This window comes from Coptis chinensis, chromosome 6 (genome assembly GCF_015680905.1).
Source record: "Coptis chinensis isolate HL-2020 chromosome 6, ASM1568090v1, whole genome shotgun sequence".
NCBI lineage: Eukaryota > Viridiplantae > Streptophyta > Magnoliopsida > Ranunculales > Ranunculaceae > Coptis > Coptis chinensis.
The window spans coordinates 34988416-35009549 of record NC_141461.1 but is presented as its reverse complement, the minus strand read 5'-3'; the positions used below and the strand labels follow the sequence as shown (position 1 = coordinate 35009549).

At 39.7% G+C, this 21134-nt stretch overlaps 3 protein-coding genes and 2 pseudogenes across 3 annotated transcripts; all 5 read left to right on the top strand.

Annotated features, from left to right (window-relative positions):
* Nucleotides 1-235: 235 nt before the first annotated feature.
* LOC147492714 (uncharacterized) lies at nt 236-4734 on the top strand (annotated as a pseudogene).
* A 5069-nt stretch (nt 4735-9803) lies between these two features.
* Nucleotides 9804-10485, top strand: LOC147492713 (nucleolar GTP-binding protein 1 pseudogene; annotated as a pseudogene).
* Nucleotides 10486-15584: 5099 nt separating this feature from the next.
* Nucleotides 15585-16576, top strand: LOC147492712 (uncharacterized). Its single transcript, XM_086567603.1, has 2 exons — nt 15585-15739; nt 15832-16576. Exons 1-2 carry the CDS (start codon nt 15585-15587, stop codon nt 16574-16576), a joined length of 900 nt encoding a protein of 299 aa, XP_086423729.1.
* A 234-nt stretch (nt 16577-16810) lies between these two features.
* On the top strand, nt 16811-17320 carry LOC147492711 (uncharacterized). Its single transcript, XM_086567602.1, has one exon. The coding sequence runs from the start codon at nt 16811-16813 to the stop codon at nt 17318-17320; it is 510 nt and encodes a 169-aa protein (XP_086423728.1).
* A 1677-nt stretch (nt 17321-18997) lies between these two features.
* Nucleotides 18998-20416, top strand: LOC147492710 (uncharacterized). Its single transcript, XM_086567601.1, has one exon. The coding sequence runs from the start codon at nt 18998-19000 to the stop codon at nt 20414-20416; it is 1419 nt and encodes a 472-aa protein (XP_086423727.1).
* Nucleotides 20417-21134: the final 718 nt, after the last annotated feature.

Here is a 21134-nt window from a genome sequence, read left to right as displayed (position 1 = left end):
ACCTCATTAACTAATTTGTTTTCCTCCATATCTTAAACTAAACCTCGATTGTACACTGTTTGCTGGAGTTCCGAGGAAGAATTCCTTGTGATATGATGTATTAATTGTTGCCAACCTGAATTATATATGTATAATGTAGTTTGTTTGTAGTCCAAGTTCCAATTCAACTCTGAGTTTCATTGTTCAATAAGGACTTCCGGACTTGGATTCTAGTCTGTTGGTTTCTAGAATAAGTATGCCACTAGAATTTATAGTCTCTGACTCTGGTGGATTCTACTATTCACTGCACTACTTCTTCAAGAACTCTTCAGAGGTAGTACATCTCATTTTACAATATTTTAATCTATTGAGCCCGGCTATCCCAGGGATATCCTTATAGGGATGAACAAGAGGACCGTTAGATTGTGTCTAATCTGAACAAATCTAGATTACAAAATAAAAAAGTGGAAACTGACGAGAAAAAAATAGAAAAAAGGAAAAAATTAAAATTAAAAAAATTGATAGTCTTCTACTCTTCTTCTACTAATTCAACAAGGCTTCTTAAAAAAAATGCACAAACCACTTCAAACCAAAAATAAAAACAAACAAATCCACTGGCAAAACAAACCAATTCTCATAATTTTCATTAAAGAAACAACACAAATCTTAAAAACTAAATTACATTGAACTAGTATCTCCGCAAAACTCAGAAGACAGTGACGATTTCGGATACCCGACATAATCCAATTTAACACCTAACATAGCATCAAAACCATGTTTTAGTCCTAATTTTATCCCATCTACTTTTCCTCATGAAATTTTACCATATTTATATCCTTCTTCAAAATGGGTGTCTTCGAAACTTAATGATGAGTCGAATATGTGGATGGGGTAGCCATGATTTTTTTACCTTGTTCTTGCTGGCTTGGCTTGGCTTGCCTCTATGAAGAAGAAGACGACCAAATTATTTTTTGTTTTCGTCACTTTTCACTTTTTTATTTGTAATCTAGATCTATTCAGATTAGACACAATCTAAGGGTTCTCCTTGCTCGTCCCTATGATTATACCGAAAATTAGGCTAGAGGAGTCAGTTATAAATATTTAGTAGTCCTAAGACTCTTCTTAATTTTTTTTAGAATTTAATACTCTAATTTGACCAGAATATGGAATTGACCACGTGTTACCCAACTTTACCAGGAATAGACGAAAACATCCTCACTTGGAAACAAGCATAATCGACTATCTACCCAGTAACGTAGTGGGATGCAAAACAAAAATTTGAATTTCACACAAAAATTTCACTTATAACCACATGCCTTTATATTTAAAAATACATATAATGAAAAAACTAAAAATATTATTCCTCCAATATTTTGTGGAGTCATTTGACACTAGTCGTTAAGTCTAAACCCCAAACCAGTAGATACTAAACCCAAAATCTTTATAAACTAGACCCTAAGCATAAACCCTAAATCTTAAGACACTAAACTCTAATCCCTGTAAACTAGACCCTAAGTATAAACCCTAAACCTTAAGACACTAAACCCTAACCCCTATATCCTAAATTTCTAAACATTAAACCCTAAACCAATCCGTTGCATTTAATAGTAGTTAATAAAACCCACAAAATAAATAATCAAATGTATTTTGTATCTGCATTTTAAAATGCGTGGTGTGTATGCATTTTAAAATGTATAAGTTTATAACGTGGTGCATCTGCATTTTAAAATATATAAGTTTATAACATGGTACATTTGTATTTTAAAATATATAAGTTTATAACGTGGTGCTTCTGCATTTTAAAATGTTTGCATTCAGTAAAACGTTTTTCATAGAATCTGCAAGTGTATCCATACAATTCAAAACCACTAATTTTAAGATTTAAGACGGGGGATTTACAAACATATAAAATAAGGGAAGAGTCATGTGCATCAAAACTGACATGGCAAACATCAGAGATACGAGGTGTTGAGGAAGAAGTACAGTCAAGTAAAAGAAAAGAATACACCATTAATACCATTGATAATCACAAACCGAAACTGTTGAACATCAACCAGGTAAAAGTATGTTGTTCTCCTACACCGTCCCTAAAAAATTACACACTCCCACAACTTTATCAAAGTAAATTCACATTTTATAACTCTGTATAATTCTATGCCCAAACAGAAGGTAATGCAAAGGAATTTAATAAACTCACACACACAAATGTAGTTTTTCAAACAATGTTTTCCCATTCATGATTCTCGATCGCTCCTACAAACCATTAAATATGTATCAGCGAGCCCGAACTTGCTGATGTGAACCCAAAGAAAAATTAGGATCTTAGATATCATTGTGGGTTTCACTGCTGCCTCTACGGCAGGAGATTTGTTCATTGCTCTCCAAACAGTGCCTTGCTCATTAGATGACCAGGAATTGTTTTGGCTCATGGATTAGCATCATGCACTTTTAAGAAGAGATTAAATTGAGAGGAGATAAAAAAAAAAATGATGATTGCATAAACTAAAAAAAATTATGTAAAGAAGAAGAAGAACAAAAAATAAATTAAGGGCAGTTATTTATCTGCTAAGTAGTTATTTTGCAAGGGCGAAAAAGTGAAGAAATTATCTCAAAAAATCACAGGTGGCGGGCTGGTCTCGAGTCAAAAGCCCAAATTCTAATGATTTTCTATAAAACAATACTTATGACCATGAAAAGAAATTAGGGGCCAATTAGGATTCCCCCCTAATGGGAAATTAGGGTCTCCCCCCTGAACACACGGTCAACTTGGTTTGATTGTTAACTTTCAAGTCAAACAATTGAAAATTACACAAATGTCTTCATTGTTTTCAAAAAGAAAATGTTCAATTTTAATTAGGTGGGGGCATTTATGTCGTTTTCAATTGTTTGACTTGAAAGTTAACCGTCAAACCAAGTTTACCATGTGTTATTTCCCATCTAGTGGGGGGAAATCCTAATTGGCTAATTTAGTGGGGTAATACTAATTAACCCAAAATCCAAAATTTATTGATCTGGCTTTTAAGTTGTTTTTTTCTTAAAGCTCTCTAGCCCAATTTCTTGTATCCCTGGGATAGCCGGGCTCTAATCTATTCAATCTCAATTAATAAGTTTATTAATTCTTGGTCATAGCTGTTCCAACTTGAATTCAAACCTAGGCCTTCTTTGTCATAATGTTTTTTACTAGCAATTAGTGGTGCAAGTTAAACCAATGCTAGTGAAAGAAACGTAGAAAAGTGGAAAGAGAAATTAAATTTACTTTTGACAATGGTGGTTTTTGAATAATTGGATCCTAAACCAATTTATTACAAAACTTGGTCGATAAACTTTGCGAGGTTGCATGTTTAAGAAATAGAGAATGAAACAAAGCGTGAGAATGGCTACTGAGAATTTAATGATCTGAACTCTATAGGTCGTTTACCCAATTAAAGAGTAGGCGATTAAGAAAAGGTGTGAGTTTAATAGATTAGGAGGACAAGATTTGAGGGACAGGGAAGAAGCTTTGAGATTGAAGGAGAGAATTTTGGGGAGTTGGAGGAAGCTTTGAGAGGAAAAGAAGATGTTTTTTGTAGGCAAATTAAAGGGATGTGAGTGTTAGGCAATTTGATGAGTTGGTTAAGGCGAGAGACACAATGCTTAGCAGCATGAAGTGGCTACAAATTCTAGGAACGATGCTCGTGAGGCCGTGGGCAAATGGAACAGAGGAATTATGAAATCACTGTCGAGGTTTGTCAGCTTGAAGCGACGATTACTAGGAAGAGAGGAACTATCTGGAGAATTTGGAAAATTTCTTGCTGATAAAGATGGAGAGAGAGTTCTTGGAGAAGCAAAACTTGGAAGTAAAGGAAGCGGGTAGGCCGAAAGAACTTGTCAGTAAGTCTGATCAGAAGATATTGAGTTTCGAATCAGAGGAGGAATCAATTAGATTAGCCAGAATTCCCAGACTCGCTTTATGTTCCCCAAGAAAGGGACGTGAATGAGAGATGCAGAAAAGGTATGATGAAGTCCACCTCTGAGCTTGCCAACATTGCTGCAGAAAAGGTAAGGGATGAAATGCAAACTCGGTCCATGAATCAAAAGGTCTAAATGACAGTCACTTGCTTGGTGAAGGAGAAGCAACATATTGTGTCTTTACTTAGAAGGGCTTTGCCAAGAAAGATGACATTTGATCCATCATGCAGAAGAAGCTAGATTCTACGAGATAGCTAGAGAAAACGATTTAAGAGAAATTGGAACACAACCTGGCGTCAGTAAGAATGGGATGCCTCCCATGAAAAACAGGGTTTGGACGAGAACATAGTAAAGGCATGTCAGTTTGAGATCATTGAACTTCAACTTTCTGTTTGATGAACCAAGGACGGAATGAAGTCTTCTTAATGCCCGACACTTAATCCAGAGGGCTCAGTCAAAGAAAGCACCGTATAAAGGAACTTAAAGAGAAAGCGCGAGTGGCAAAGGAAAATGTTCGAGGACTTACGATGGACATTGTCGCTGCTGAAGAAGTCATGATGTGGAAAGTGGCAGGAGAGCAGGAAGGAACTGCTGGCAGAGATGCTAAACAAAAGTTTATAGCAGAGTTGTCAAAACAATCCATACTAAAATCCGAGAATATATAAGAGCTCAAATCAAAGGAAGAGACTGTTGGGGTTTAATCCCATACCAATCAATCCCCACTACATAGATAATTTGTATTTGAACTCACTTCAACTCCAGACAAAATCTAAATATCAACTACAGTCTAGCTAACATGCCCAACTCTCTAAACAACTATTAACAACAGATAATAATGTAAAGAAGTAAAACACATACCACAACACAAAGATATACCGTAGTTCGGCCAATGGTGTCTACTTCCACAAGAGCTAATTCTTTTATAAAGTGGGAAGGAAGATTACAATCACTTCTTTCAGTCTCTCACCTTACTAGATCACTCCTCTCTCTTTACAGGCTTGTTTCTCTGTAAAAGTTATCTCTTAATCTTGATTGCTTTCAAGATTGGGTTTTCTCTATCTTGTGTTGCATTGGTTCGTGTTGGTTCTCTGTGTCAGGTTTTACCAAAAACCCCAACATATATTGCAAACTCGCGGTTCCACAAAAATAGAATTCTGCCGAAAATAGGCATGGGTGCGGGCGTGCTCTCAGCAAGGCCAATGTCGAGCGCGTGCGCCCTAAAAACACTGTAAGTTGTCCACGGCATGGGCACGTGCGTGCCTTGAGCAAGACTGATAGGAGCGCGTGTGCGCTCAAACTTCTCCACGCAAACTGAACTTCGTTTTCTCCTCATGTGAGGGATAACTCCAATAGAGACAGCACGCAGCTGCAGCTGGGATGTCGTTGAGGGCTTCCAGGCTGGGTGAGATGGTGGAGGGGCAATCTCATCATCTTGAAGAGACTAATACAAGGAAAGACGTACTCAAGGAACCAAAGTAGGCAGACAATTGTATGCTGGCCATAACAGCAGGGTTCAAACGAAATGAAGCTGTCAGATCCCATTCTCTGAGGAAAGGTGATAGAGTAAGCTATTTCTTTTCATTTTGTTTTACCCGACCCTTTTTTTTCCCTAATACTTTTCACTTATAAAATGTGGGTTGGTAATATAATTCAGTACTCCATTGTGATTTCTCTCATTATAATTTTGTGTTCATCGTTTTAAAGAAGTGATGGGGATATCATTTGGTGCATTTATTACAAAATTTTTAGTAAAATTAAAAGGGTTTGAAGTCGATCTGATGTATACAAAGGCGGAAGCAACTTCGAATCAATAACACCAATGAATAAAATTGATAAACACCCAAAAACTAGGGTTCCAAAGGGAAAACAAATTTCCTTAATTCAATCTATTAATTAAACAATCCAAAAACAACCAACCTAACAATGAAGGCCTAGATGCCTTTATATAATAAATCTTGTTTCTAATTCTATTTAGAGTCCTAATAGAAAACTACTACTACCATAACAAATTAAAATAGAAACTAACTAAACTAAATACTATTAATTCCATGCCCATGTATCAGACTCCCCGGCTTAGAAGCAAACTTGTCCTCGAGATTAAGAAGAAGAAAAGACAGAACGTTATGGCAGACCTTGAACAGTAGATGTAGGAGGAAGTGGAGTCAATACAATTTGTTGGCCCTGAAAAATGAAAGAATAGGTACTGGCAGCACCATCATAAGTTGTGTCTCTGTCATATTGCCATGATCGCCCCAATAATAGATGGCAAACAGTAGTCATAGGAATCACAGTGCACCAAACTGCATCTTTGTACATGGAGCCAATGGAGAAAGAAACCAAGCAACGACGAGTAACCTCAATTTCACTACCCTTGCTCAAGCCTTGTATTTTGTATGGTTCTGGAAGTGGTTCAGTCTTTAATTGGAGCTTATCAATCATTTCTTGTGAGACAAGATTATCATTAGAACCACTATCAATAATGACATTGCAAAGTTTGCCTCTAGCAATACAACGAGTTTCAAAAATGGCAAAACAACGCCAAAAAGGTTTTCAGTAGAAGAAGTAACCAAGGATTGATGGACCATCAAAGCAGGAGCACCAAAATTAGGAGGTGTAACAACAACAGGCTGAGTTATACTATGCGGCAACTGTGTAACACCCATCTCACTATGATCATCATAGACTAACGCCACTCTCTTTAACTGTGGACAATCACTTTTCTTATGTCCAACTTTGCCGCACTCAAAACATGTAGCCTCAAAAGTGCTTCTGGGAACAGAAACTGGATGTGGTGTAGCTATAGAAACAAAAGATTTATGCAATTCCTCAGCCTTAAGAGCATATTTGATAGCGTCAGACATATCAAAAATATCTTTAAATGCCAAATCTTTCTGTATTGATTGGTTCAAACCATTCAAATATCTTCTTACCTTCTATTCCATAGTCTCGGATAAATTAGTCCTGGTGGCCAATAAAAGAAACACTTCAGTATACTCAGTCACACTCTTAAGCTTTTGTTTTAAATTTTGGAGGCACATAAATAAATCCCTTTCATAATCATGAGGTATAAATTCTCTTTTCAGCTCTCAGCGCATCTTATCCCAAGTGGTAATTTTATTGTAACCCAATTTAGCACGAGTCAATTGAAGTTCATCCCACCAAACAAGTGCATAATTCGTTAATTTAGTCAGTCGCAACTAATTTAACACACTTAGGATCCTCCAAATTTTTATAATAAAAAATCTTTTCAATCTTATTTAACCATTCAACAAAAGCATCAGGCTGTAATTTTCCATCAAATTCAGGCACGTCTAATTTAATATCACCCATTTGATTCTTCTCTAAAATGCGCAATAAACGATTAATATCAAAATTACCTGCGGTGTGCTGAAAATTTTGATGCCTTAGATTTCTACGATTTCTCCCATTGCGATAAGGTGGTGATGGACTAGATGAGAAGTCTGAAGGATCAGGTGGATCAAAATCAGGAGCAATGTGGTGGGGCTGTTGTCGATTTCTTCGTGGATAATTTGGTGGTGAAGCTCGTTGACGATGGGCTATGGGAGGACCCTAGTTGTGTCTAAAATTCTGGTGGGCATGACCAATAGGATTGGGCCTGAAAGCATGTTGTCCGCGGCCTTGGGCTTGGTCTGCATGAGCCCACGGTTGGAAATTAGGTGCAACATAATTAGAACATGGTCCGGGTCCAGTGCTAGTAGCATATTGGACTTGGTTAGTAGAAGCCTAATGTGGGGTTTCAATCTCACGATCTCCTTGGTTGGGGTGGGGAGTTCGAATTCCATGAATTTGAGATGGTGGGTTTGATATGTTGCGATTGTGGGGGTCTGCAGCAGCCACCCATTGAGCAATGCAATACGATGTTCAGTATCACTCGAAACTGTTGGTGAATGTGGTCTAGAAGGTGTGTGGCTATGTTGGCGAGGTGTTGGAGGGTCGCGTATGTCGATATCAAAACTGTCACTATACAAACTGCATGTGATCACTAGGGGCATCGTCTTCTTCCCTTGGTACAAGTTGCTCGTCAACAGTTGTGGCACGTCGATAATTTGGTACGAGTTTCGACAACATCTCCTTGATTTCTCACAATTCCATCTTGCTATACCTTTTAGTTCTTCTTCTACACGATTTAGTCATGTATTCACTGCTGGTAGTCATCCACGTCCTCTTTGTTGAGTGTCCATGACGAGCAAACTAGGAAAAAAACTAAAAATATGATACCAATTTAATGTATACGAAGGCGGAAGCAACTTCAAATCAATAACACCAATGAATAAAATTGATAAACACCCAAAAACTAGGTTTCAAAAGGAAAACGAATTTCCTTAATTCAATCTCTTAATTAAACAATCCAAAAACAACCAACCTAACAATGAAGGCATAGATGCCTTTATATAATAAATCTTGTTCCTAATTCTATTTAGAGTCCTAATAGGAAACTACTACTACCATAACAAATAAAAATAGAAACTAACTAAACTAAATTCTATTAATTCCATGCCCATGCATCACTGTGGTGGCGTTTGATAAATGCTATGGCTGCTGCATATGGCGTTGCCACATTCTAAACCTAACCACTATTGATTTCAGTTGGCTACTTGGTTAATTATTTTCATCTTAAATGGCATATAACTCTCATTACCAATTTCCAAACCCAGTGTTACTAGAAACAGGATTTTCAGGAACACAGTCCATGGATTGCAAATTTAACTATCTTCTACTTCAGTATTCCATTATGATCTTCCTCTTATCCTTTTACACCCTTGCTTTAATTCTTCCAACTTGATTACAAGTATTATGATTATTACATGTCATATGTACTTGGAGAGTATTGCTAGATATGGTCTATGGAAGGCTATCTATGAAGGACACCAAAAATTGCAGCATAATCTCTTCTTCAATTGCATTTCCATGACTGCATACAATTGATATGATGATCATCTGTTACTGTGCTCTTCACAATTATCATTTTATGAAAAATTCCGATCATTTACAAGTTCATACAAATCAAATTTAGTTTCATCATAAATACATTAAAAGTTTGAATACAAATTAAAGCATAAAATGAAAAATGAAATGAACTGTATTATTGAAATCCTGCCTACATTAATATCCGTTCTTTCAAGAGTGAGCCACGTCAACAATTTTTTTAAAAGAACCCATATTTTCAGAATATTTATTTTCCTTCTTACGAAAAATACCCCTAAAATTGGTCTATTTTGTAATTTATAGAATCTATTAGGTCTTTTCACATGTGGTGAGAAAAAAACACCAAAAATACGCCTCATTTGAATTGTATGATGGGGGTAAGTAAGTAATTAAAAACCCAAAAAAGAAACCCAAGCTGTCGTCAAACACCCTAACTCTCTCAAATCTCCAAATCAGGAAAAAAATTGAAACCAAATCTCACCGTCTCCTACGGGTTCCTCTCACGATGTCTTGATTCTTCTCGGAACTCTCTATAGCCTTTCAAAACACACACTCTCCATAGCCTTTTAAAACACACTTTATCAACTTCACAACACAAGACAACCAAAAAAATCCAAAACTTTGGTTCCTCTTTGTAATTGTTCGATCTCGAGATTACCACGTAAGATTCACTCTCCCACACTTCACTTTTCTATATATATATTTGCTTTTTTCTGTCTTATTGGTTAACATATTTTTTAATATAATTAAATAGGCATGCTTTAAAATTATTAATGATGTTTTTATGGTTTATTTGAACTTAAGCTGGATATACACAGTGAGCCGACTTTTTTTTTATCGAATTAAATGGTTGGAAAAAAAATAGGCTGAAAGAAATGGTACTGTACAAAATTGTGAGAATGTGAGTCAGATTTTAACAAATTGAGACCATGAATGGTGACTTGGTATATGGAACAATGATTTCATCATGCAATTTGATTTGTGTTTGACCAATGTTTGTTATCCCTGTGTTAAATTTGTATTTGTTATAGGGTTCAATTACTAATAATCACTTACTAAGTTTATCAATTGATATGATGAAGAAGACATGGATGGTAAGGGATTGACCGCAAAAGAGCAAGAAGCTTTAAAACTTCTCATTCAAGAGCATAGGATCAAAAAGAGCACTGCAGAAAGCAGGCCCATTGTACCAAGGAAATTTGACACACAAAGGAGAGGACGGGAAGGGATCTGTATGCGCTAGGGCTGGATCCTAGTTCAGCTATTAACTGTGCTCGAAGCAGGTCCGTATCTAGGGACAGAAAAAGGGAAAGGTCAGTGGCAGGTGGAGTTGATGATATGGATGTTGATGTTGACCAACCCAACACGAAGCTGCAACTGAGATCTCAATCTCGATCGAGGTCCGTGTCTCGACCACCCGGTGAAGTTGTGCCAGGAGAAGGCTTCAAGGACTCTCAACAAAAATTGAAGGCTGTGAAAATGGGTTGGAATTCTATCAAGAAGAGGAATAAAAATGCTAAAAGGGGAGAAGGGGATAGGGTTATTCTTAATCTCAAGCCAAAGCATCTATATTTTGGAAAGCACGGAGCTGGGAAAACTTATCGGCATTAATTTGTTTATCCAAGGTAGACAACTTTCACACATTTATTATCAACCAGGGTTTTTTTTTTTTTTTTTTTTTTTTTTTATTTCCATTTGTCTGTCATTTTACACTTATTTGGTTTGGATTTTTATATTTTTGAATTGATTTTATTTTTAGTGATCATCTCCTCATATTTGATACGCATTCTTAATCTGTTAAGAAGATGTGACAATTTGAGATTGTAGTATGTTGTATCAAAACATTTAATTTAATGGGATACCTTATGGTTCATGCATAAATTGGTTAGACATTTCTGTGTTCGTATATATCCTTTAATTGAAGTAAAATTCATCATATCTGATAGACCCATGAGCAATCAGTAGGTATGGCATGATCCAGGAATGTTGCCCTTAGTGAGGTGATGTTTTTAAGTTGTTATGTTTTGATTGTTGTTGTTACATCCTCTTGGATTATATGGATTACATAATCCCTTTATGATGTTAAGGCTTATTCAGTATTTAGTGTTAGGTATAGGCCACATACAATTCCCTTCAGTTTGAATTATATATGTGTTATAGAATGTTTATGAAATGCTCTAAAATGATATTTGTTGAAGTGGGATCAATAACTTTGGCGAAAAATTGACTTAATTTAAGGCTAGAATGATTCATGAATTAGAATTTGCAACTCTAGCCTGTGGATGGGTTTATGAACCCAGAGTCTGGAAGCTACAAACCCACGTCCATCTTGCTAAGAGAACATTTTATAACTGGATTTATTGTGATTACTCTATTGAATCATTGCTCTTATTTTGATTAACCTTAGTTGAACAATATGTCAAACTCTTTTGGGCTCAATTTGAATCGTTTGTGAAAATCAGGTACTTTTTTAAATTTAGCACTATATATTGGGAATTCGATATTGAGAAAGTATGGATTCGAAAAACAACATTCTCTATTCTTGAAGCTTTGACAAGTTTTTCTTGCCATTTGTTATCGGTCATATACCCCATAACCTCTTTTTGCTCTCAATGATGTCAATTGAGTTCTTATATTCACTTGGTGTCAAAGCAAAGAAGGTTAGAATGGAAGATTAGAATGGCAGGTGATCACGAGGTACAAAAGTAAGAGCTGCTTCATATACATGGTGATGTAGCTTTGGATTGAATTTCATTTTCCAGGTTTAGGATGAACCACTCTATGGCTATAAGACTGCTGACTTTCTAACGTTAGTTCTTATTTTTGTCATGACATTGGCATTATCTTTGGAAGGTACATCTCAATGGCTGGGCATGGTAATACTCTTTGCGTTGGTGATAATGTGGTATTAAAGAAAGACAGAGATGCAATAAACAGATGATGTTGATGGTTCATGTTACTTAATTGGACCAATGTGGTGAACATGATACAACATACCTATGAATTAAGTATAAGGTGAGTCTGACATTCCTTTCGACTTATTATCATTTTGTTTGTGTTTTTCTGAAATTGTAATTTGTAGAGAGAATCATCTTTGATTCATGTTGATTATTCACTGATCAAGAAGTTGTTAAAGGATAGGTTGCATATATAAATGGCTTGCGCGCATTCATTGTCCATGAAGTTGTATAAATGGCTTGCGCGCATTCATTGTCCATGAAGTTGTATAAATGGCTTGCATTCATTGTTGAAGGACCATGTATTCTGAAGGATGAAGGCCAAGGACTTATCCATTTGGCGGCAGCTCTTGGATTTGAATGGATATGAGTCAAATAATTTATGCAGACATAACTCCCAATTTCAGAGATGGACACGAAAGGACATCACTTCATTGGGCAGCATATTATGGGAGCTTACTTTACTAATCTGTAGATTCATTTACTTAAACCTTTTTTTTTTTTTTTTGTATAATTAGCTATTAATTTATCTATGTGAAAGGATTATATTTTGTTCCCAGTTGCATTGAACTTCTAAGTGGGTATGTTGACAGTTCCTATATTGGTTAAGTTTTTTTACTATAATGTTATCTTATTACTCCGTAAAAATTGTAACAAAATTTTCTGATGGTTACATTTAAGAGTTGGTCGGGTTTGCTGAAATGCTGAATTATAGTGAAATAATTTGAACAATTTTTCTGATGATTTCTAAATAATAATAAATAAGTATTTGATTGTAGAGAAGCCATTTAAGAATCGCCCCTGAATTATAGTGAAGTGAAGTCCACTCTTTGGATTGGATGTTCATTGTTGCATGTAAATTCCACTATTGGCAGGTGGGCTATTTGGAGTGCAGACAATCCAGACATGAGACATTTTAACACTATAATTTTAACAACTCCGTATAGCAACCCGACCAATAGTGGAAACAATCAAAATAAGTACCTCTTGATCGCTATGTGGAACCTGGATTGTTGGATATGAAAAGGGGTGAATGAAATGGTTTATATAATTGGAACAATAGAGATCATGCATCACGGAAAAATATTTAAGTGAAATATTGAAATACAATTCTTTGTTCTTTTCACCAAAATTGATTAACGCGCACAAAAACTTTGTGAACACTAACTTTTTAAGACGAAAATAATATGACATCTTTCTTCAACACAAACTTTTAAGCCCAATAAACAAACATACCCCAAATATGTATTTGCTAACCTGGTCTGGTATAATTTCTAAGAACTTCTAAGAATGACTGAATGAGTATAAATTAAAATAGTGATGAAATTAAAATAGTGATTTAGATTGAAATTGTTTAGTGTTTGAGAGTTACTTAACAGGATAGCAGATTAGCAGGTACACAACAATTTTGTAACATGACAGCAGCCTATCACATAGCATACATTCCTTCTTTATGTAATGTAACTTGGTATACAAGTAACGACATTGGCCCATTACTCACATAATCTCATTCATCACAGACTATGTCGAAAATATCTGCAGATACACAATAACAACATATTTCAGTGAGCTGATCTGACCGGCAAGTCCGCAAACTCATATTATATAGTTGAACCGAAATTGTAATTGTTTCTGACTTTCTGAAACATTCCAGAACAATCCAATCTTTCAGTCTGATATTTAGTTTTCCAGGACATGGAATTTCGTCCCATTTCACATATTTGAACTCTGTATATATTTTCCCACCACATAGTCAACAGTGATCTTCGTTTCTGAACTTCAAGAAACTCATTAACACATACACATTCCGCCATGCCCACCTTTGTTTTTAGAATCACCATTTCAAGAAAATCAAGAATCAACATGAAGAAGAAGAAGGGGTCAAGAAGATCATCAAGAGGAAAGAAAAAGAACCAGAAAAACATCCGCAGTAAATCTACCAGCTGCAGATTCAGCGATATGCCTCAAGAAATTTTACATCACATCTTCTCGTTCTTGGATAACGACATGAAAGAAATGATTCAAACATTCGTTGTTTCGAGAACATTTAGAGATTGTTGGAAATATGCTACCGAGTTAAACTTTGATTTTTCGTTATGGAAGAAAAAACCAACTCTTCAAGAACAGTTGGCAGGTGTTTTTCCATTGAATGATCTGAACCGTTTCACAAATTTTGTCGATCATGTTCTTAGTCATCGTGGGAATAATTCTAGTATTCAGAAATTAAGGTTAACTTGCACTGATTGTTTTAAGAAAAAATATCTTCATAAGTGGATTGAAGCAGCAGTACAACAACGTGTTCAAGAGATTGAGATCTGTGTTGATCATGAACAAAACTATGATATAACGCCTTCTATATTTACTTCAGATGTGAAGGTTTTTAAGTTGGTCGGAAAGATTTCGTGGAATCTACGGTTTTACGGTTTTTACCTACGTGAAAAACATCTGCCAATAGAAATCTGCTCAGCTGCAAATCTCAGAACTTTGGAGTTGGTTAGAGTCGCTTTGCACGGATCAAGAGAAAAACGTATGTATGGGAACTTGACCTTGGAATGCCCCAACTTGGAAAGTTTGTATCTAAAAGATTGTTCCTACGTAAACCTTCAAAGTTTCACTATATGTGCGAATCAATTGAAGAACTTGGTTATCGATGTCGGAAATGCGTCTTTTGCTTACCCTTTTGCTTACCCTAACCACAACGTTCATTGCGAGAATTTGGTTGATTTCGAGTACAAGGTCGCATTTCTCGAGTTTCTTTGTTGGAAGGGGGACTCGAAGCTGTAGTCAATGCTGCAATTTATTTGAATGTTGTAGATTTATTTGATCCTCAATCTGGTACTAGTCAAACGACCAGGGAAGAAGCTGCCCACACAAGGAAAGCTATTGAAAGGATGCCTAATGCGAAATCTTTAAAGATGCAGGCACTTGAGGTCTGTTCTTTCATTTGTGCAATTGCTTAATTAAAGAGTGTGTGGTATGCATCTACTTAATAGTTAATAATGTGCATAGAGTAAGAATTTTATGCAAGATGTGGTAGCTAATAAATAATAGCTAGTGTAGCGACCCAATTTATGATGGCCGGGGGTCGGAGGATGATGGATCCAGAAAGAGGACGTATGGTGGGATGGGAGGCATTCTAGAAGGGCCGCAGACATAGGAGTCGAGCGTGAAGGCCGAGAACCGAGGACTGGTAGTGGAAAGCCGCGAACTAAAGGGGTAGTTGGCCTGGAGTTGTACCATCGGGACACGTGCCCAACACGAGCAAGGGGAAAACCCTAGGGTCGTACGGGAACCCTCCACACGGCAACCGATGGACAGAGAGATGGAGGGACAGGTGGAGGGCCTAAGAGAGAGGTGAGGGATTATAAATAGACAGGAGAGGAGGAGAGAAAGATAGGTCACAACATTTGGCGCCGTTTGTGGGGAACGAGAGTGAGAAGTAGAGAGATGGCGACAAAAAGAATAGTGGGCCGACCGAAAAAGGCGACGGTCACCTAGATGGACGTGGAGTCAGTGAGGAGTGAAGGGGAAAAGCAAGGTAGGGAAGAGACAGTAATGTCAGAGGCGGAGGAAACAAGGTTGTTAGATGAGGAGATAGCAAGGTTGAGGGAATAAAATGAGGGGTTAAGGAGAGAGAAAGAAACAATAGAGGAGTCGGAAAGGGAGGTGTCGGGAGCAGAGAGAGAAGAGGAAGGGGGAATAGATGCGGAAGAGTAGACGGTGGTGGGACTCACCAAGGAGCAAGTCAGAGAAATGATTGCTAGCGATCTGAAAGCTAGTCTGGAACAGGCCAAGGGCATGGGAGGTGCGGCAAGTCAGGTGGTGGCAGGATTGAACCGCAACCCACTGGCAAACGCTATCTGGAAGTCTGAGGTGCCGAAGAGATTCAACCAGCCAAGGTTTGAAAGGTATGATGGGACTGGATACCCCGCGGACCATATTTATCATTGTCGGCAGCAGATGGCCAGATGTCACTGTGGTAGGAGCCATGGTATGACAGGTTGAGATGCATGATGTTCCCGGCAAGCTTAAAAGATGGAGCATCTGACTGGTATTACAGATTACCTTCTAAGAGTATTAATAGCTTTCAGGAGTTAGAGCAGGCGTTCATTGACCATTTTATACACCAGAAGAAGCGGGTTGTTGATATCGCAGCCTTGTTCAATGTAAGACAAAGGTCTGCGGAATCGGTGAGGGACTTCTTGTGTAGATTCAAGGCCGAGACCTTGAAAGTGGAGAATCTGGATGAAAGGACTGCGGTGATAGCTTTCGAGAGAGGATTGCGTCCGGGAACGAGGGTACATGAGTCGGTAGCCAAGAATGAAATTGCAACATTACAAGATCTATACCCGGGGGTGGAGAAGTACATCAGGTACGAAGACACCATGCAAAAGGAGGTGAGAAGGCCGGGGAAGGCAGTGTTATCACTGGAAAAAGGCAAGGGTCGTTGGCGATATGAGTCATCGGACAAAGGAGGTAGCGGATACCGAGGATATTCATCGCGGCTCGAGAGGGGCAAAGAAGAGGCTAGGAGGGAGAGGCGAGACAAAAAGCCCTATCGGGAAGTAGAACAAGTACCATTGAACAAGTCGTTGAGCGAGATACTACTGTTGATTCAGAATTTGCAGGGGTATGAGGGTCCACGAACCAAACCAGTGGAGGTGCAAGGCAAACCCTATAGCGCATACCATCAGATACATAACCATGAGATGGACGGCCGCTACGCGTTGAGATGGTTGATTTAGAGGATGATAGGAAAGGGGTTGTTGAAGGAATGTATAACAGAAGAGGAAAAAGTATAGCAAGCACCGACCCATGGGAGGATATTGGGAACGATCAACGTAATCTTCAGTGGAGAGATATTGAGCCATAATGCACACCGAGACAGGATAAGGCGGGCGGTGAGCATACAACAGGTCCACGAATCGACAGGACATTCGCGGGCGACCCCCTAGTCCGCAAATGGAAGGAGAAGCATAATGTTCACCGACGCGGACCTTCAGGCAATCGATTCCCCGCATGAGGATGCGTTGGTGATCACGGTGGCGATAGGAAATTACATGGTAAAAAGAGTGTTAGTGGACTGCGGCAGTGCGGTGGATTTACTGTTTAAAGGGACAATGGAGGAAATGAAGATAGAAAGGAAGCAGTTGAGGCCCTCACCGACAAATTTGTATGGGTTCAACGGAAGCATGACGGAATCTTTAGGGGAACTTCTACTCCCAGTGACCACTGGACCAGTTACAGTGTTCTCAAGGTTCAAAGTGGTGGATGCCGATTCGCAATACAACGCCATCCTGGGAAGGAAGTGGATTCACGAGATGAAAGCGGTCCCTTCTACATACTACCAAGTGATCCGATTTCCTACTCCTACCGGGGTATATGAGGTCCGCGGGGATCAGGTGACAGCAAAAAACAGTCATCAGAGTATAGTGAAGAGATTGATCCGCGGTTCAGAGGAAGAGACTCCGCATTCCAAGAAGAGGTAGGCATAACAATTACAGTGCACCGCCGGGGAGGGGTCGGCGGAGTCGACAGAGGGACCGAAGACCTTGGACGAGATAGAAGTAGTGAATCTAGGGGAAGGCGATGAGGAGAAGTTCACATCAGTAGGTTCTAGTTTGTCTGAGGAATGGAAGGTTAAGTTAGTACAGTTTTTGTTTGCCAATAAAGATGTATTTGCGTGGACGATTGAGGAGGTCACCGGATTAGACCCAGAATTCGCATGTCATAAGTTACATATGAGGGAAGACGCTAAGCCAATAAGACAGAAGATGCGAGGCATTAGGCCGAAGTACGCTGAAGGAATTCGTGAGGAGGTCACGAGGTTGAAGGGGGTAGGTATAATACGAGAGGTGTCGTTCACCGACTGGTTGTCAAATGTGGTCGCGGTGCCTAAGAAGAATGGCAAGGTACGTATGTGTGTCGACTTCACTGACGTGAATTCAGAATGTCCTAAAAACATCTACCCCATGCCGAGAGTAGACGAGCTGGTGGATAGAACCGCAGGGTTTAAAATATTTTCTTTCATGGACGCATCAATGGGATATAGCCAGGTCGCCATGTATGCGCCAGATAAGGAGAAGACAGCCTTCGTGGTAGAAGGCGGTACGTATTGCTATATGAGAATGCCGTTTGGGTTGAAGAACGTCGAGGCTACATTTCAGCGGCTAGGGGAGAAAATGTTTGAAAACAAGATCCGAAAGGGGATTGAGATTTACATAGACGACATGGTGGAGAAGAGTATGTCAGAGGAAGAACATTTAGAGGGTTTGAAAGAAACGTTCAATATACTACGGTCGTACAATTTAAAGCTTAACCCAGAGAAGTGTATATTCGGCGTTACTACGGGGAAGTTTCTGGGGTACATAGCTACTTACCGGGGAATAGAGGCCAATCCTGAGCAGATAAGAGCCCTAGTGGAGATGTCGTTGCCTCAGGACGTCAAAGAGGTGTAGAGACTTGCGGGAAGGGTCGCGGCTTTGAATAGGTTCATTTCAAAGTCGTCAGACAAGTGTAGGCCGTTGTATCGGTTGCTGAGAAGCACTCCGGATTTTGTATGGACTGCGAAATGCGAGGAGGCGTTCTAGGAGTTGAAGAATTATCTAGGTAAGGCCCCTTTGTTGTCGCGGCCAGAACAGGGAGAAAAACTATACTTGTATTTAGGGGTCATAGAGTATGCAATTAGCTCAGTGCTAGTTAGAATTGTGGGTAAGTTAGAAAAGCCGGTGTACTTCCAAAGCAAAACATTGCTGGATGCCGAGACCCGATATAGCAGAGTCGAATAGTATGCCTTGGCATTGGTTTTCTCTGCCTTGAAGTTGAAACCATGCTTTGAAGCACACTCAGTAGTGGCAGTGACAAATCTGCCTTTAAAGCAAGCGTTAAAAGTAGAAAAATCTGGGAGGATGTTGAAATGGGCAGTAATGTTGAGTTCTTACGAGATATAGTATCAGATCAGGACAGCGGAGAAGGGGCAGGTGGTGACAAAATTCTTGGCAGAGTTCCCAGCAGAGGATCCCACCTGGGGAGAAGAGATGATCATGGAGCCGGAGAAAATCATTGAGCAGGACTGGTTAGACCCCTGGGACCAGAGAAATGGGTGGAGAGTATTCGCCAATGGGTCAGCCACAGACGCTTGCAGTGGGATATGAGTGGTATTGGTTATGCCGGAGAACAACAGAATGGAGTTAACCATGAAGTTAGGGTTCGCGGCATCCAACAATGAGGCAGAGTATGAGGCGGTAATAGCAGGTATGAGAATGACAAAGGATGTGGGGGTAAAAGAGCTGACGGTGTATTCGGACTCGAATTTGGTAGTGTGCCAGGCAAATGGGGGGTTTGCCGCGCGATGCCCGCGGATGGTAAAATATTTGAAAGTACTGCAAAAGAGGGCCGCCATGTTTGCAAAGATCAAGTTCGTACATCTGGGTCGCGGTGAGAACAGACATGTCGATGCCTTAGCATACGTGGCCGCTGCAATTCCTGGGTCCGAAGAGAGAGTGATAAAAATAAAGCGATTGGAGAAACCTAGTACAGAGGAAGTGGAAGAGGAAGAGGCGGATATATGTCAGGCCGAAGAGGAAGAGGGGGGGTGGATGAAGTCTATCAAGAGTTTTTTGTCTGAGGACGTGGTAACAAATAAAAAGGAGAAAAAGAGATTGGAGCAGACTTCTTGGAGGTGCGTACTAATAGAAGGAGAGTTATACCGAAAGAATTTTAACGGGCTTTTGTTGAAGTGTCTCGGGCCGAGGTTGGCCATAGAGGTGCTGGCGGAGTTACATGGGAGATACTATGGAAGTTATTCAGCGGGCAGAACAAAGGCGCACAGATTGATAACGCAGGGCTACTTTTGGCCACACATAAAGAGGGATGCCCTGAACTATGCTAAGCGGTGTGATAAATGTCAGAGATTTGCTCAGATGATCTTTGCGCCAGCAGAACCACTACATAGTGTGTCTAGTCCGTGGCCCTTCGCAATGTGGGCAATGGATATAGTGGGTCCGCTGCCCATGGCTAGCAGCAAAAGAAGATTCATGTTAACGGCCACAGACTATTTCACCAAATGGATCGAGGCAGTATCCCTACAACAGGTCAAGGAAGCACAAGTGATCAAATTCTTATGGGAGAAGATCATCTGTAGATTTGGGTTGCCGTATATTATTATTGTGGACAATGGAACCCAGTTCACAGGATCCAAAGTGCAGGCATTCTTACAAGTGTACAAGGTGAAGCAAGGGTTCTTAGCTCCATACAATCCAGAAGGCAACGGGCAAGCAGAATCTTCTAACAAGACCATTATGAACAATCTCAAAAGAAAGCTAGAGGATAAGAAAGGCGCATGGGCAGATGACCTGAGTCATGTTCTCTGGGCCTACAGGACAACACCTCGAACATCAACCGGGGAAACTCCCTTCTCTTTAGCTTATGGAGTTGAGGCCGTGATCCCCTCGGAAATGGTGGCAGCCACAATGCGGACAAGAGTGGTGGAAACGGGACTGAATGAGAGCATACTGGCAGCAAATATGACTTTAGCAGAAGAGAGAAGGGACGCGATGCGAATCAAACTAGAAGAGTATCACTGATGCCTTCAGAGACGGTATAACAAGAAAGTCAAGCCGCGACAGTTCAGAATAGGGGATTCCGTGCTGCGACGAGTGACACACAGTACCAAGAAAGAGAACGACGGAAAGCTGGGCCCAAACTGGGAGGGGCCCTATACAGTGGTCGACATAGGAGGGGCTGGCACTTACAAGCTGCGGACAGCGGAGGGAAAAGTACTAGAAAAGCCGTGGAATGTGAGAATGTTAAAAAAATTCTACGTTTGAATGTAATGAAAATCCAGAACGACATACTGGAGTTGTTTGTAAATATATAATACAATGGCACTTTTGGGAAGTAAATTTTGCCCTTATGCGTAAATTCAGCAATCATACTAAACACGGCTTGGGAGAAAGAGATATTTAAGGACGAGAGGTCCACATCAAATTAGAGATGCGGATCAGGGAGAGCCATCCGCTAAAGAAAGGCATAAGATGCACTTGGGGGCAAAGAGAGAGGCCCAGCGGTCGGCAAAGCCACTCCAAAAGAGAGGCCGCAGGGGGGATGAGCCCTTCGCAGACAAACTGTTCAAATTGTGTCTACGGCAGGTTGTGCTTCCCCAACGGACCTCATAGTCTATGAGTGCCTGCGAAGTGGAATGAGTCATTCGAGGATGAGAGGCCTGGGTCACACATGGGGGCAAGAAGAGAGAAAGCCCTAGTGAGGACACCGACGAGTGGAGAGAGAGTAGAGATGGAAAGG